This window comes from Lethenteron reissneri, chromosome 24, assembly GCF_015708825.2.
Source record: "Lethenteron reissneri isolate LAM-NWPU_2019-01 chromosome 24, ASM1570882v1, whole genome shotgun sequence".
In the NCBI taxonomy this organism is placed as follows: Eukaryota; Metazoa; Chordata; class Hyperoartia; order Petromyzontiformes; family Petromyzontidae; genus Lethenteron; species Lethenteron reissneri.
Genome location: NC_083802.1, coordinates 7,607,070 through 7,624,344, shown reverse-complemented (window position 1 = coordinate 7,624,344; position 17,275 = coordinate 7,607,070). Strand labels below are relative to the sequence as shown.

At 46.5% G+C, this 17,275-nt stretch overlaps 1 protein-coding gene across 1 annotated transcript in view; it reads left to right on the top strand.

Annotated features, from left to right (window-relative positions):
* The window catches only part of USP24 (ubiquitin specific peptidase 24), a 55,313-nt gene extending 41,956 nt beyond the window's left edge, over positions 1-13,357 (top strand). Inside the window, exons 56-67 of the mRNA XM_061557824.1 lie at positions 486-605; positions 1,025-1,114; positions 1,576-1,678; positions 2,167-2,291; positions 3,343-3,456; positions 4,328-4,393; positions 5,430-5,496; positions 5,973-6,051; positions 6,683-6,758; positions 7,472-7,558; positions 9,155-9,271; positions 10,584-13,357. Of these exons, the coding sequence (XP_061413808.1) occupies positions 486-605; positions 1,025-1,114; positions 1,576-1,678; positions 2,167-2,291; positions 3,343-3,456; positions 4,328-4,393; positions 5,430-5,496; positions 5,973-6,051; positions 6,683-6,758; positions 7,472-7,558; positions 9,155-9,271; positions 10,584-10,640 (1,101 nt within the window). The 3' untranslated portion in view covers positions 10,641-13,357. The remainder of the gene's footprint in view (positions 1-485; positions 606-1,024; positions 1,115-1,575; positions 1,679-2,166; positions 2,292-3,342; positions 3,457-4,327; positions 4,394-5,429; positions 5,497-5,972; positions 6,052-6,682; positions 6,759-7,471; positions 7,559-9,154; positions 9,272-10,583) is intronic.
* Positions 13,358-17,275: the final 3,918 nt, after the last annotated feature.

The following is a 17,275-nucleotide window of genomic DNA, read 5'->3' as shown; positions in this document are numbered from 1 at the left end:
CTGAGATTATGGGTTCAAGACCTCGAACTCGTCATCACTGTCGGAGAGTTCAATACGGTCGTGCCAGGTTCGTAATGGCCATGTCAGAGACACCGATGCATTGCTCGCCATGAAAGGCTTTTTTTTCATAATTTGCAGTAGCCATCTTACCGATTGTGCAACCGTCATTGATGAAACGTCACTTTTGTCTGCCTTGGCGAGATGGCCAGCCAATCACGGAACAGAGAGGGTGCATGTCCTGCATTCATTCTCTGTGTGTCGTGGTGGCATACACAAGCAGGCAAACTGGACTTGTTTTGACTTCATAAGCCTCATCAGCAGGCGTGTTTAGCAAATGCTACTGGTTTGTAGGTGTGAAAGGCAGGAGCTCTCCACAGACACTGGTGTTTGTTCAGTGAACTACAGCAACATTGTAGACACATCCATTATGCATTGTCCTAGTGGACTGTGGATAACAAAACTCACGCTTGTCATCACTGTGTCAGGTTGTGCAGGGATTGAAGAAGCTGGTGGACTCCTTACTGGACCTCCTGGACAAAGATGTCATGGAGAACTGTAAAAACTGTGCCCAGTATTTCCGACTCCTGGAGTCCTTCGCTCGCAGGGTAAGAATTCGTCAAACATCCAAAACTCTGGTCCCAAAACCGGTTTCCTGAAACCAAGTCTCAAGACGTCCCTGAAACCCAGTCACCTGGAGTCTCGATAATGACATTAAACCTGAAATTCGATTTTCTGAAGCTGAGACTCAATCAAAGCTTGTTTCTTTAAATGTGATCTCAATCCAGACAATGATTCGACAACATAGCCTACTAAACTCCCTTTGTATTCTCATTTGCTCCCATGCCTCCCCAAACTTCCCTGTGTTACCCCAAGTCCTCCCATGTATTCCCATGTGTCCCCTTGGTTTCCCATGCTTCTTTATGTCCCAGTGCTCCTCAACGTGTCCTCTTGCCTTCCTATGCCTTCTGTGTTCCCACATATCCTGATGAATCCTCATGGCGCTCCTTGTCACCTCGTGTTTCAGGGTCCAGCCTCCTGCCAGCTCCTGCTGGACCTTTCTGCATTCCGGCGCCTCATCTCATTCCTGTTGGGACCTGGACCTCAACCAAACCAGGTGCACAGTGCCAGATCTACCCCTACTACTAACACATCCCCATCTTTAACCTTACCACTAACACAGTCCCATCTATACCACTAACACAGCCCACCAAAGACAAAAACCCTCCATATAGCATTAATAGACTGAGAAAGCGCTGTTAACGAGCACCTATGAAGGCCGGCACAGCAGGGTGGGTGGCCAGCACCACGCACCAGGTATTCATTTTGAGGCTGAATCGACCTAGGGGAGGCCCAGGACCGATTCAGATAATCGTCACTTGTGTTGGCCGCGAGCGGGAATCGAACTCGGGTCACCAGGTTCGTAGTGCAGCGCACTAACCACGACACTCCCGCTCCCCACAGCCCCATCTCTACCACTAACACTGCCCTCCTGCCCCGAACACTAACACCAGCCCCATCTCTCCCACTGTCTCTGTTATCGAAAGCTTCGTGTTAAAGGATTTTATTCTTTCGCAGAACCGTCACTGGACCATGTCTCAAACGCGAGAATTTTCTGGCCTCCACTCCTGTCTGGCTCTCATCATCCTGCACTGTGACGTCTCATCACAGGCCACTGTGGGTGAGTGAAGTCACCACCATCGCAAGCAGAAGCATCAGCACACAAAGATGTTGATGCTCCTGACCACGGTGATCTGGCGATCATGATGACTGAGATGATCATACTGGTGCTGCTACCGTTGATGAGTATTTGGTTGATGCTGATATAAATTTTGATTAATTTTATTTCTGATGGTATTGATCCTGCTAATGATGATGAAAATGCTGATGTGGTTGACGATGCTGTTTCTGCTTCTGGTGGTGATTCTATGTTTGCTGCTGATGAGGATGTTAACTGATATTTCTGATGGTATTGATGCTGCTGATGATGGTATTACTGATTATGATGTTACTGCTCGTGATGACAATGCCACTGATGTCTACGATTGTGCGATTGCTGATGATGCTGATGATGTTTTTTTAATGAAATGTGATGATAATGATCCCAATGCGGGTACTGTTTGCTGCTGGTCTTTGCAGTGTTGACAGTGTTTGATATTGGCGTTACAGAGCCTGGCACTGCGGTCATGACCTCCACCGCTGTGGAGGCGCCACCCTCCAACGCCCTCCTCACCCTGCCTGAGGACATTGCACAACTGCTTTTCACTAACAGCAACCAGGCCTACATCAGAGAGGTGCGGAGGAGCACCGCATTACCACCTCATCATCATCAATAACAGCAGCGTTAACGGCAACAGCTTCATCAGCATCATCATCAACAGCAGCTATATTAGCAGCATTAGCAAGATTAGTAACGAAAATGACATCTCCTGTATCATCATCAGGGCTGTCAGGTCACACCATTCATACACTCACAAGTCAACACCCAATGATTGCCCATAGTCCATGAGCCCAGACCAGATATTTCACTTGTCGGTACCACCGAAGATGGCATAACGTGAATGCTCCTAATGTATCAATGTGGCCAATAACAATGAATGACGTGATAATGATATTTTTATGACTAGGGTTGTCAAGTAATTAACTCTCTATTAGCTTTGCATATACATTTATACGACTAAAGTTTTACCGCCTTAGGTGGTACCAATATCTGATCTGGCTCATGAACAAATGCATCAGCCCCTCCCTACTCTTCTTTGCCCTTGCACCAGGCAATGTTCATACGCATGCCCTTGCACATGCAAACATGTGCACACTTCCCACACAGCCAGTGTAGCACAGAAGTGCTACGGTGTGCATAACACACATCTGTGGCATCAAAAGCTTGACAGTGCTGCATCAATACAGGACTGTGAATTCACGTGCTTTGTGTGTGTGACACTATGCTGGTGGCTATTGTTGACTTTCCATTGCGTGATCTCATATATGTTTCTTTCCCCAGAGCTTGGCAGCCTTGTAATTATCATCATCATTTATACTCTTACTGCCGTGTCATCTTTCACCTCTCCACCATTTACAATGTTAGTCCTTATTCTAATGTTATTATTGAGGATGTTGGTTTAAATAATTTTACCGTCAATGACACGAGTGATGACTGTGCTGATGATGTTGAGAATGTAAGTATGTATGTATGTTAAACTTCTCTAGCACCGTACGTTGCCAACTGCTAATCGGAGGTGCGGGATGATGCTAGTGACGACACTAATCCTGCCGGTGATGATGCAGCTGCTCATAGTGCCGATTGTGACCTAGCTGATCCTCATGCTGGTGATGATTTTGATGTAGGTCATCATCGCATTGAGGAAGCTGCCATCCATCGTCACCATCCTCATGCAGGCGCTCTGCTACCTCTGCTTCTGCAATGAGCAGTTCTCCGCCACCGTCCTTCAGCAGATCAAGGCAAGGCCGCGCTGGGGACTCAGGGAGAGGGGAGGAAATTAAGCGAGAAGCAGTTGGGGTGGAGCGCACATGGGTGGCGTCAGCTGAATTCAGGTTTAACCTCGTCAGCCTAAAAACTCGATTATCCAGGTTGGCGGCGAGAGGAGTTGCCCGGATAAAACATGGAATTAGATGAGGCGATGAAAACGTATCTAATGTTTATTAAATTAGGGTAAAGGTGTTGAATGTGCAATGTTTTTTTATTGCCTCTTAAAGTGACACTGATTCATTGACTCTCAATGGGGAGCTGCTAGTCATTAAACCAGTGTCTGTGTAAGAGGAACATTTTTAATCCACAACCTGGATAATCTGGGCAGGGAGCATTGTGAGTTGGCTGTCCGTGATACAGACTTAATTCAACACTTGGTTGAAAATTTAATCTGTTTTGTGTCCTGCATAGTTTCTTGCTAAATAACATTAGCTACCACATTCTGTAAAGATAAGAGTAGGTATGCTTATGTGTGTGTCTTGCAGTGGTTAGCACACTGCTACGAACCTGGTGCCCCGAGTTCGATTCCTGTTCATGGCTATTCTCAGCGACCAGTATTTTAAATGTTATTAGGCCTCTCCGAGGTTGACAGCCCAAATGAAAACCGGTTCCAGTGTGTAAACATCACTGGGGAGAGACAAAGACGGACGGGTTTGGCATTGGTAACTCGTCCACTAATGGGCCATGCCGTCCTTCACAGGTGCCCGCGAACAGCGCTTGCCCCAACAACCTGTTAAGTCTATAGGGGTGTCTTTGTTTTTTATTTGTGTGGATATGTGTGTGCTTGTGTTAGTAAGTGTATTAGTGTGATTGTGTGTTGTGTGTTTGTAATTGCATGTTCAGAGCCAACTGGAGACGGCTCCACCCAACGAACTCAAGTCCATCTTCCAGTTGCTCCATGAGATTCTTGTGAGTGACATCAACACATCAGGACACATGGGTGGGTGGTCATGCTTGTGGTAGTGGTAGTAGTAGTGGTGGTACTGTGGCAATAGTGATGATTTCAAGATTATTTTAACCAGGTGGAAACTCAAGAAACCAGTGTCTAATTTGCAAAAGTGACCTGGGGCATTGATCTGTCAGTACGGGGTGATGATTTCTGTGTATAATCCTAGATCGGTCAGTTCCAAGTAATTTTTTAACTTGGCAAATTTGAACGCTGACACCGGCACACAATGGCCTACTCTTATGATGACATCAAGAAGTTTTTAATGTCCACTGTGAAGCAGGATGCACGTAGTATTATGATTATTTACACCTGCAGTATTAATCGGGGGCGGCCACTGGATGCGAACCGTGAAGCTCTTCAGCAGGTGGCGAAGGCGCCACCCCCGCTGGGCCGCGTCACCACCAAATGTTGCGCTGGTAAATGGCGTTTGATTTTGGTAGTTCAGGTGATGATGGTGATTGTGGTGGTGGTGATTTTGGTAGTTAATATCGATGATAGTATTGGGGCTATGTGGTGGGCAGCATAATCCAGTGGAACAATCCGTCGTTGAACTGTTGTTCTATATCTGCTCGTCTGCGCTCCCACGCCTTCATCCTGCAATGGCTAGTGTGGTGAAGTATGTTCACATTTCTCATGACCCTCACAGGCATGGGGAGACCCTCACCCTTTTGTCAGTGGACTGACAAAAGGGATGCACACGTGCATGATGCTGATACTGTTATTGCTGATGCTGTTATTGCTGATGCTGTTATTGCTGATGCTGTTATTGCTGATGCTGTTATTGCTGATGCTGTTATTGCTGATGCTAATGCTATTGCTGATGCTAATGCGATTGCTGATGCTAATGCGATTGCTGATGCTGTTATTGCTAATGCAATTGCTGATGCTAATGCTGATGCGAATGTTATTGCTGATGCTGATGTTATTGCTGATGCTGATGTTGCTGATGCAAAATGGTATTGCTGAAGCGAATGTTATTGCTGATTTTGTCTGTAGATGATCGAGGACCCACTTCAGACGGAACGCCTCAAATTCACCTTCGAGCGGGAGCGAGGGCTTCTGGGTAAGACAATGGATGCAGACCCCCACATAAGTTCCAGAGAGACGAGACGTTATTTACTCACCACGGCACACTGAATTGTAGTTAAACTGTGGTCATCCTGCGGAGAGACTGGCCCCTGAGATGGGAATGTGGAATTTTCACAGCTGATTCTGGGCCGAAATGGAAAGCGATGCTGTCCTGTTGCTTAGTTGATGATGAGACACTTTGACTTGACATGTGTGTCCTTGAATGTACATGTGTGTTAACTTGTATGTGTACCAGTGTACCTGTATTAATGTGTCTTTATTTCTCTGTATTCAAATATGGGTTTTTGTCCCCTGCTCATACAAGTGTGGGGTGGCACTCATCTCCACTGGTGGCCCTTGAACCAGCAGTGGAAATTCCACATTCCCATGGTGAGGGACAGTTTATCCATGGGGACGACCACTGTTGCATGCCACGTGTGTATATGTGTGTGCGCGTGTCTGTGTCCACAGCCTTTATGCATCAGACCTCCACCACGGACAGCTCGCGCTGCTACCAATGCATCAAGTTCATCATGGGGCTGGCCCAGAGGTCAGAGGTCTATGTTTGGTGGAGTTAACAGTTTTAACGGTTGTGGTTCATGGCGCATTTGAATTGACTCAGCAACTGGTGGTGGTGAAGGCAGAGATGGTGGTGCTGGTGGTGGAGATGGAAGCGTGATGGTGGTTGTGGTGGTCGTGATGATGATGCTTTTGAAATGGTGTTGGTAATCATAATTGTCGAGTGTGGATGTGTTTATATGCATGTGCGTGGATGTGGTGAAATGCATGTGTATGCGTGCATATTAATGGGGAGCGGTAGTATAGCGGTAACGCGTCGCGTTACGAACCTGGTGACCCTGGTTCGATTACCGCTCATGGCCAACACCAGTGATGATTATCTGAACCGGTCCTGGGCCTCCCATAGGTCTCGCTCTGCCCCAAATGGGTACCTGGTATGGTTGTGTAAACACTGCCACTCGGGAGACAAAGATGACCGAGCGTGGTGCTGGCCACCCACCCTCTCGTGTGCTGTTCCGGCCTGGATGAGTGCTCGATAACAGCACTTGCCCCAGCAGCCTGTGTAGGGCTACACCGAGGATCTTTGTATTATATATGTTAATTTTTTGTACTTTGTATATATCTATATAATTTTGAAATGTGTGCATGAATATACTGCGTAGGTGTTCATCTGCCAAAGAATATTTTCGTGGTGACACCTACCATCTCTCATGGACTGTTCAGTGGCTTCAGAAGAAGGTATGTGTGTATGTATGTATGTGATGGTTTCTTTGCATATCAATGTGTGTGTGGGGAGTGGTGGTCCCTTGGTGTTGTGCACTGTGCTTTAAACCAAGTGGTGACCTGAGTTGAATTCCCTGCCATGGGTAATATCAGTGGCAAGTTGTTATCAGAAGTTGTCCTGGGCCTCCCCTAAGTAACCTCGACCCTAAATGACCACCCGGTGTGTTTTTAAACTTCAGCATTGGGGGGTGACCTTATCAGACGTTTGTGTGCCATGCCAGCCTTGACAGTTGCTCGTGAACAGCAATGGCTCAACAGACGAAATGGCTTTATGGAGAATCTTTGTGTGTGTCTGTGATGCACCAGTGGGTACAGGTTAGCGTACTGCACTACGAACCTGGTGGCTCGAGTTTGATTCCTACTCGTGGCCAAATATCTGAACATGTCCTGGGCCTCCCCGAGATCGAATGGGCCCTAAATGAATAGCTGCCTGGGTATGTAAACATAATAATTAGGGAGCCAAAGGAGGCTGAGCGTGGTGCTCGCCACCCCACCCCTTTGTGTGGCCATGCTGGCCTTAATAGGTGCTCGCTAACAGCACTTGCCACAAAAGGCTTAAAGGTTGTTTGGGGGATCTTTATTGATGCGCCAACCTGCTATGTGCTCTAAAACAGGGCTCGCTTTTCCCGGCAGAGTGGAAGAGAGGTTTATTGTTTTTTTGTTCACAGATGTCAGATCAGTACTACGCTCCACAAACTGACATCTCAAACGAGACTTCTATTGGAAAAGCCTTTCAACGGACCATGTCTGCACAGGTGAGTTGCTGATGACAGGAATATCTTTATCATCATTTTCATCGCCATCATGATCATCATCATCATTATTCATTATGTTTGGCGATGGTGGCGCACGCCTGTTATCTAGCACAGTGGAGGCGAGGGTTGGTGGATTGTGCAAATGTTGAGAAGCTCTCTTCCCGTGGGTGGCGAGGAGGTGTCGTACCCTGGCTTGTCCTTCCCCCCGCACCTCCAATTAGCACGGTTGACTAGGTATGGTGCGAAAGAAGTTCAACATACATACATTGCCAGAGATAGAGTGTTACTCCCCTGGCGCTCGTGCACTTTCTCCAGGCTCTCCGGTTTCTTCTCGCACGTGTAGTGAGTCCAATTGAGTCGCAGACGTTGTCTTGGGAGCAACACTATTTATTTCAGTAACTCAACCTTACATAACACAACCTACACTCGGGTGTTGAATGCCCATTTAGCCACGCTACGGTAGAACTAGACACGGTTCGCTATGCCGGCCCGGACCACAAGCTGGGTCCCTGGACCGCGTGGCTAGAGTTCTTCTTTTACCCGACGTGGATCTTCATCACCAGCAACACGAAGAACCCCGAGCCCCTCACGGGGCCCCGTTATATTGGCCTGGGGTGGGGCTGGCTCCGCCCCTTGCCCCGCCCACCTTCTAGATCTCTCGAGCTCTTTCCCGAAGGCTCCCGAGAGCTCCTTTATACCACGTGACTGCCCAGCGGCCCCCGTCCACTGGTGGCCCCCCTCCAATATCATCCGGTCACGTGTCGGCAGGTCAATCAGCGTATCATGACCCAACGTAACCCTGGCTGGCTGACACACCCTCTCGCTCCCTCACCGGGAGCCCGCACCGCACACTGTACGCGGTGCCTCCGTGCTGACCAGCGCTCACCCAAGCCCCGCTAGGGCTGGTACTACGCCCAGTAAGCGGTCTACACATAATGCCAACACATTATCCTGCCGTGGCTTCGTAAGCCCGACACCACACAGTGACACTCACAGTCACTACACATGTATAAACAACCATTAATGGACTTCACCAAACATACCAATATTGCACCACAGAGATCGGGCAGTTAGCGGCAGTTCCAGTTGCCTTTCTGGTTGTGATATCTCGCACCTCTGAATCCTTCTCTCCCTGAAACTGTGCGCATATTACAAAGTCTAAATCATCATTATCAACAGCACCAGCAGTCTTATTTTGTTTAACATTTAGTTTATATCGGTATTTATTTTTTCTGTTCCGGGCACCCTTCCATCTCAGATTTTTGCTGAACATGGCACGTGTCAAATATTGGATTGATGATTGATTGAACGTCATGCATTTGCATGACGTTCATCGTCACCAGTCGTCCACTGTTGGATGACTGCCTCCGCAAGCTGTCGCCATCTTGCCTGACCTCGCTGTGCTACAATCCATATCGCTCCTGCACATGGGCTGATCTCCATATCGCCGAATCTCCACAGTGGATGCCACCTCTGCCGTGCTTATGCCTACGGCTGTCAGTGTATTATTACTATGATGTCTATAACACTTGTTTTATTTGCAGATTATTCGCACGTGTGATTATTGATATGCTGTGATAATGTTTGTGGGTGCAGGACACACTGGCAGGCATCACAGCCCTCCTGAATGAGAAGGACGCAACCGGCACTGCGAGTGTCTTTGAGGACGAGGCCGAGGGCTCCACAGACACCACTCAGAGGGCCTCTGAACAGGTGACTCCCAGAATGTATTTTTTTGCTTTTTCTTTACTTGGAGCTCTTTACTGGGTGGTGGTGGTGGTGGTGGTGGCGGCGGCTGTGGGTGCCTGTAATCCAGCACTTTGAAGGCGAGGGCTGGTGGATCGCACATATTTTGTGAAACTCTCTGTTTATGTCGAGGATGTGGTGTATCCTGGCTCGCCAGGAGGAAGGTTGTATAGCAAAAATGTGGACTTCTCTGGGATAGTGTTTCTCCCTCGCAGGTGTGGATTTTCTCTGGGTGCTGTGATTTCCTGCCACATGCAAACATTCATTAATTGGCCAATAACACCTTAGTATATATAGAGGACACCAGAGTTTGGGCATCTGCTTGTAGCCAGGTCATGATGTGGCTGCCTTCCTTGGTCGCCTGTGGTTCCTCCGGCCTCTGACCCATGCTCTTTTGTCTACCATACACCCAGCCCTGTGACTCATCAATTGTCTACCATACACCCAGCCTTGTGACTCAGACCCAGCAATGAATTGGTGCTAGCTCACGGTCACTGAAATTACCGTTGTAAATCTGGCATGGCCATTATGATCTGACATGACCATCAGGATGGTCTTTTGTGTGAGTATAAATTCGCTTTAAATCTGTTTGTGTATTCCTGTTGTATGAGTGGAGAGCAGTGGCACAGCGGTTAGCACACTGCGCTACGAATCCCGCAAACCCGAGTTTATAGACGCAGAAAAGCACATCGCATTATAATTGCTAATCCATAAATGCACATCAATTAGATTTATTAGTTCATTTGATAGTGTATTGACAGCGGTGCACAAGCACAAATAGCCCAAAAACTCAACACATTCATCAATAACACTGCATTTAATAGAAAACATAATAGGCGACCTATCATGCAAGCCCTTTTGAACCCATGTGCTTAACCTTCAACAATGCGAGTTTGACACCGATGAAGGTTTGAGAGCAGAATGGAGTTCAAAAGAACTCACAAACAAACACCTTGTGAAAGACCCAATGCAGATCTCCCATGGAGCTCATGGTCAACCCTAAACCGCATCCGCACAAACCATGGCAAATGCGGATACCTGATGCACAAATAGAAAATTAAAACCTTCTTCAGTGCGCGACTGTGATCTTCCGGAACAGACCAACATATAACGACGCAATGCCCGATCCACAAATTCGAAGGAGACATCAAAGCGATATTACAACTCCGCTTCTCCTGACGTGGTTATCTGGCTTGACCACCTGCATCTGCTGATGGTGGTGATGATGGTGGTGTGTGTGTAAATATATCTTCTGTCTGTGCATTTTTGTTCTTTTCAGACTCTGGGTTCCCCTATGAAAATCGGTGACACGGACATCACCGACATTGATCCCTGATCGCCTCCCTCTCCCTCCCTGGCTCGGGAACGCCTCTCTCCGAGTCCCGCAACTCATTCACAGGAGGGTGTTGCCTCGGCGTGTCCGCCTACTGCCTTACCGAGTTACATTCAGCTTGAAAGCCCTCCACGGAGGAGAGACACTGCACAATAACTCCACTAAGACAGAGAGGGTGGCAGCATAGTTTTGTACTGCCCAACAACAGCAGATGGAAGGCTGTGTTCAAAGTCATAGTAACATAAATAATCATGATCTGGATAATATTGTCCTGTGGATAAACTGACCCCTGGCCATAGGAATGTGGATTTTCTGTCTCTGAGGCTGCCAATCGACGTGAGTTGCTGCCCCTTGGGGAGACACCCAGGGCTTGAACGTAGGCCTTCGGTGTCTCTGACTCAGCCATCATGAACCACATGAGAGAGCCATCCAGACATCGGGCTTAATTGAGCAGGAATAGGAAACTTAATAAATTAAACAAATATAATTAAAGTGACTATTTTGTGCTCCAATTTGTGTCCAACTTGTGGTACTCATCTTCATTGGTGGCTCTAAGCCAGAGATGCAAATTCCACATTCCCAATGCCAGTGGTCAGTTTTTGTCCATATGATGGTCACAGTTTTTGATTGAAAAAGTGGTGCTTCTCATTCTATAGACCCCTGGAGGTATGACGACGATGATGAAGGAGATGATGATAATGATGATGGGCTGGGGATTTGAACTCACAATCTCCCAACTCCTTGAGTCGTGTTGCTCTGACCCCAGAGACACCCGACCGGAGTATATCAAAACAGTCAAATTATTCAAATTAAGCGCACATTTTTGCAATGAAATCGCAGCTCTGAGCCTTGCAAAGGGCCTCTCTTGCCTTTAAAACTAAGCGATTTACCGCAAACCCTAACATCGACGTGCCTTTAACACAAATACTTTTCAAATGGAAACACAAAATTGCCAATTTATTTTTTCATTTGACCATCGCGTTTTGGTTTGCTATTTTTACAAACATTTGTCAATTCCTAAGAGCAGGCATTAAAACCACACCACTCCATTCTCAGGCACCCAGGCATTGACGTCTGGAAATAGTGTTGAATATTAACCTGGTTTAATGTTTTCAATATTAATGGATTCATTTCTTTTCCCCCAATTTCATCCTAATTTTACAATCGGCGTCATGAAACAGAACTGACATACAACTCTCAGCAGATATCACAGAACTATTTCAGGAATCTCCTTATCCACCAGAGAAGAACATCTTTTTCACCTGAAAGAGAGAATTGTCCATCACGTGAAAAGGCAAACTGATCGTTTTAACACTGATTTGGAATTTAACCATCGTGAGTGCCAAATAAAAAAAAATGTGGTTTTATTCATGCAGTTATTGGTGACCAGGCTGAAACCAACAACTCGCTACAATTGAAAATCAAGCCTATTCACAGAGGGGGGTTGACTGGTTTCCAACCCAGGAGTCCAGTGATGGCAGCTCTCAGCCCTTTGACTTGTGAGCCACCTGAATTCCAGACGTTTCACCCGTGTTGATGTCCTTCAGTGGCTATCCTACAGTTCAGTTTCATGTTCTCCCTGATTTCGACTGAACGAGTCATCACGGCTGAACAGTGACTAAAATTGCATTCAACCCAAATTCATTTATTTTTTTGTTAAACCAATCTGAAGCCTTAAACTCATTACCAATGGCAACCGGGTGTGCTCATGGCTGGTGCTGGTTCACTTCCTCTGACATAACCATGATGAGCCTCCTCAGGGAGAAAGATGTTGCATTCCCACAACAGTTGGCAACTCGGCTATTACAGGAATGATCTGACACGGCGCGGCCCTTGCCCCAAAACATGGTTCCATGGATTCGATTCCTCCCCATTCCCCCCCCTCTCCTCTCTCTACGGACAGAGGGAAGCAGTCATTATTTTGGAAATGTTCTGCCGTGCCTATTTTTAACACAATCGTGAAGTTAGTTTAATTCGAGAAATGCCATTCACGGCATACATCTCTTTTTTCCCATTACCCCTGTGTCACAGCTGTTTACCAGGCCCGCCCATCTGAAGCGTGGGTAGCTTGCTCAGCCAAGCAAGCTACGCAGCCCAGAGTGAGAGTCGCACGGACCGTGTTCAGCTTGGTGCTGGCTTTTATTGGAATCCGAGCGTCAGCCCAGTTGTGAACCTGGCACGTGGGGTTTTTGTTGTTGTTGTAAACTGGCTGTGGGCACACAGCAAGTGACCCCAAGCTCGAGGAGTCGGTTGAACCCAGGGTCTTGTCGGTTTTAACCGAGGACTCTTTTAAAATGTTTTTTTTCACAACCCCAATTTTGGCAGGTATATTTTATTTTAAATCTAGCTATTCAATTGTTTAAAGATTCCAGAGTGTGGCACAAGTTTTAAATTGATTACATTTACACACCCAGACAACCTTTGCCTGAGAATGGAGTAGCAATGTTCTGATGGCCTCTTGGATTGTTTTCGACAGACATTTGTCTTAAAGCTTTGAGATTAATGTTTTAAAGAATTGTGTGGTTTAGGGTGTGCATGTTTGCTGTATACGCGTACGTGTGTTGGGGTACGCAGCGGTTTGAAAACTGAGCGAAGTTCCCAGTGACCTGGGTTTGCTTCCTGACTGTTGATACCAAACAGTGGAAAGTGGTATCTGTAACTGTCCTGGGCATCCCCCGAGGTCAACTTCGCCTTAAATAAACACCCGAGTGTGTAAACCATCAGCACTGTGGAGAGAAGATCAGAATCGGAATCTTTATATAGACTGCAGGAGGAATCCGATTGGCTATGAAGCTCTTTCTTTCACGGATGTCCAGGATGGGCGGGTTCGCAATGATGGGGTCAGGCATTGGTGCTGGCTGCACTACCTTCATGTTCGCCATGCCGACCTAAATAGGTGCTCGCTAACAGAACTTGCTCGAACCAGTCTGAGAATAATTGGGGGATTTTTGTTCTTGTATCGTGAAAGTATACGAGGGTGTACCATCTGTGAGTATGTATAGGAGCATGTGTCTGAATGTATGTGTGCATTTACATGTTATTGAGTATGGCTATGCTAATTGGTGTAAATGAGTATATATATTGGTACATATATTGGTATATATCTATATAGTGTGTATGTAATATGGCTGAGAACTGTAATGAATGTGTGGATGTATAGTTGAGGATGTGTTTTGAGTGTGTGTGCATGAATGTGTGTTTTTGTATTTGATTGTTTACGTATATGAATATTTGGAAGTATGTATATGAGTGTGTGTAATGTACTATATATGTGCAAGTGTGCCAAATTTTGCATATCCCTTAAACCCAGTTTTAAACTGCTTTTAGTGCCAAAGACCCATTTTCAGCCTTTTATGCCGATGGGTATTTGTCAGGATCCAGATCTGGCTTGCGTTTAAAATTCAATCTCCTAAAATTGATATAATCTCATTAATATATATATTGACCCTTTATTTTAGCCATTTGAGGGCCAATTGAGATATATTATCTCTTGTGATTGACATACTTTAACCAGGTGGGAGTCCATTGAGAGTGATTCAATGTTGCGATTAACATCCTTGAACAGGTGAGAGCCCACTGAGATTGATCGTCTCTTGTGATTGAATTATTGATTCATGCGAGGGCCCATTGAGATTCATTATTTTGTGACGAGAGCCTCACGAGATTTATTCTCTCTTGTGACCGACGTCCTTTAACCAAGCGATAACTTTTTCGAGTTCCATTATCTCTAGTGATCAACACCCTTTATTTAACCAGGCGACAGTCCACTGAGATGTATTATCTCTTATGATTGACGTCCCGTAACCAGGGGAGAGCATATACGTTATTTCTATCTTTCGGTCCGGTTGTTGAATCTTTATCTTAACTGAAACGGCTGTGATCGTCAATGCGTGAACATTTAAGCCAACTAACGTGGCTGAAGCACAAATTGCTCAACAGTTTTTTTTTGGTATAAATATGCAAAAAATGTAACCAACTGAATTTGTTTTTACGTTTTATTAATTTTAAAGTTTATTTAGGACATGGCTTTTCTGCAGAAAATTTAATTGTCTCTGGTTTGCGTCGCTTGCCTTTTTCACATTTTAATTATGGATGTAAAGCGTTGTTTATAGGCTTTGGGGGACTGGAGTGGATGAATGTAATTTACTTTAGGGGTTTAACAAATAAAGCGTTGGTTAAAAAAACAGCCTTAGTCTGGCTCTATAAACTATACAGCTGTCCTAAGCCTGGCTCTATGAACCCTAAGCTCGGGTCGCAACCAAAATAACAAGAAGAGACATGTTTTTGTTCGAATTCGGTGAAAAAAAATTGCTACGCTGTCTTATAAAACAGATCGACGTACTTGGTGATGTTGCTGCTGCGTTGGCAGCGGTGCACAATTAACAAATAAACTCAACACACCCGTCACTCACACTGTGGCCTTTAAATTAAACATACCATGGGCGACGCTCTACGCAATGGACCTTCTTACGTGCCATGAAATGCCGTATGACCCAACACATCGTCTGTTATAGTTCGTCCTTTGATAGCAGTGTTATTGACATGTGTTGATACACCGGTCATGTGATAGAACAATTCAGCTCGTCTTGACATTTCGGGCAATATTGTACTTGTGCAGTTTAGGAAACGTAGTTGCGATTAAAAGTATGGATACTCGTCCGTTCTCGGCACGTTCCGATGGGAATTTGAATAAATGTCTTTTGTCGGGGTTATACCACGGGTTCTTGCTGGCCCTATTGGGTTCACAGTGGCCACCTTGATTTTCTGATGGTTGCGCGAAAGACACTGGACCACTATTTTTGAGAGCATGAGTTCGAGCCCTGGGTCTGTTTCTCTCGCAAGAGGCTTCTAATAGCTGTGGTAGAGACACGGAACCGGTGAAGATATAGATTTTTGGTTACCAAATAAGCACTGGATCGCTATTTGAAGCTGTTAATTTTTTATTAAATTCCAATTGGGTAAATAGTTCAAGTGGCCACACGTACGGACGTGATTCATTAACAGAACACACGAGATCTCTTCGTTGGGAGTCAACTGTGGTGGATGACCTGTGGATAGACTGACCCTGCTGTGAGAACAAGGAATTTCCACCAGTGGTTTACTTCCACCAACAGAGATAAGCGCTGTCCCACGCTCTCTTAAGCAGGATATGCTTTGAATCGGGATTTGACCAACAACCATTTGTTGACAAAGCACACTGCTCCAGATGATTCGGTGAATATTGATTTGAAGCTTTCGTGACTGCAGGATTCGGTGAGTTTGACATCGCAACTATAAACAGCGACGTGCCACCAGGGGACATTGCCAGAACGTTTGCGTTGTTCGCCGCTTGTTGCAGAGGCTCGTGGTTCGAAGTCCAGTGGCCACGCTGATTAATACTGCCGCGTGTGTTCACCCTAAGAATACATTACACCTTAAATATCCTGTGACGTAATTATCAAAGAACGAGTCATTTTTGGTGTGATGTTCCAAATTTGGTAAATTTGAAAAAGATACTCGTTTGGGATTTTATGGAAAGCAATCATTGCCCTCCCCCGCCCCCCTACGGCGAAAACACCTGGCAGGGCCCTCGGTGAAAAAACAAAGAGTCGGCGAAGTCGGCGAGACACTTCTGTGTAAAGAAGTGCAATAATGAGATCTTCAAATCAGCCTGCGTGTCAAGGGGGTCATCGCGGTCGGCTGAGTGGTAAAGTCGCGAGTTCAAATCCCGGCTTGGGGTTCACTCGGCGCAGTATCCTCGTCTTAATTGCCAGCAGAACCAGCCTCATCATCATCGTCATTCTTATCGGCAATCGTCGTTGATGATGTGTGTACTATTGTGGGGAAGTCCGTAGCGGTCATCATTTCCACCGCCGACTCAGGGCCGGCAACGGGTATGAGTTGCCACCCCTCCGATAAAGAAATCGTCTACCAAAAGTTTCGTGGATGATCGTTGACGTTTGTTGAGCAGGTGAAAGCCCAATTTGGTCCAAGGGTTACTTTGTTTCGAGGGAGACTTCCGAAACACATTCCTCCTGCTGAGGGAGCTGGTAGCAACGTTGGGTTGCTCGGTCAATGGCCAGGGTCAATGGCGGCGTGGTGTATTCCGCAAATATGCCCGACTGTGAGGGCGGGCACAAGCCGGCGTGAGTAGGTTAAACGTTGAGTTTTATAAGGGCACCACGGGGTAACCAGCCCCTCATCACCCAGCCCCACCTCTCCCACCCCCCACCCAGCCCCACCCTCCCCACTCTGCCCCTCCCCACCCTCGACGGACGGACACAATAATCCCCTGTGGGCTGGTGTAACCAGGAGGTTCCTACCAGTATAACCATGGTCTATGGGCCTTACCACCTACCTCTTCCTCACCCGTGCACTGTCCAGCGTCTAGATCCGCTCAGCCTCAAAACTTGCAGGTGCAAACAGAAGCCGCCAAATTGGGTGTTTGAATTCACATTTTTATCAACACCTCATCCGTATTTGTCTCTCTCGCACATTGCACAGCCGCTGAGCCGATGGAACGGGTTAATTGATTACGTATAGGGAGGTTAATTAGTAATTAATTCGCAGCACTCCCAGGAGTAGGGGGGGTTAAGGTTCAACTCATTCCGTTGACCCCCAATCTCCATATCTCCCCGCCTCCGCTATTGGGGGCGACT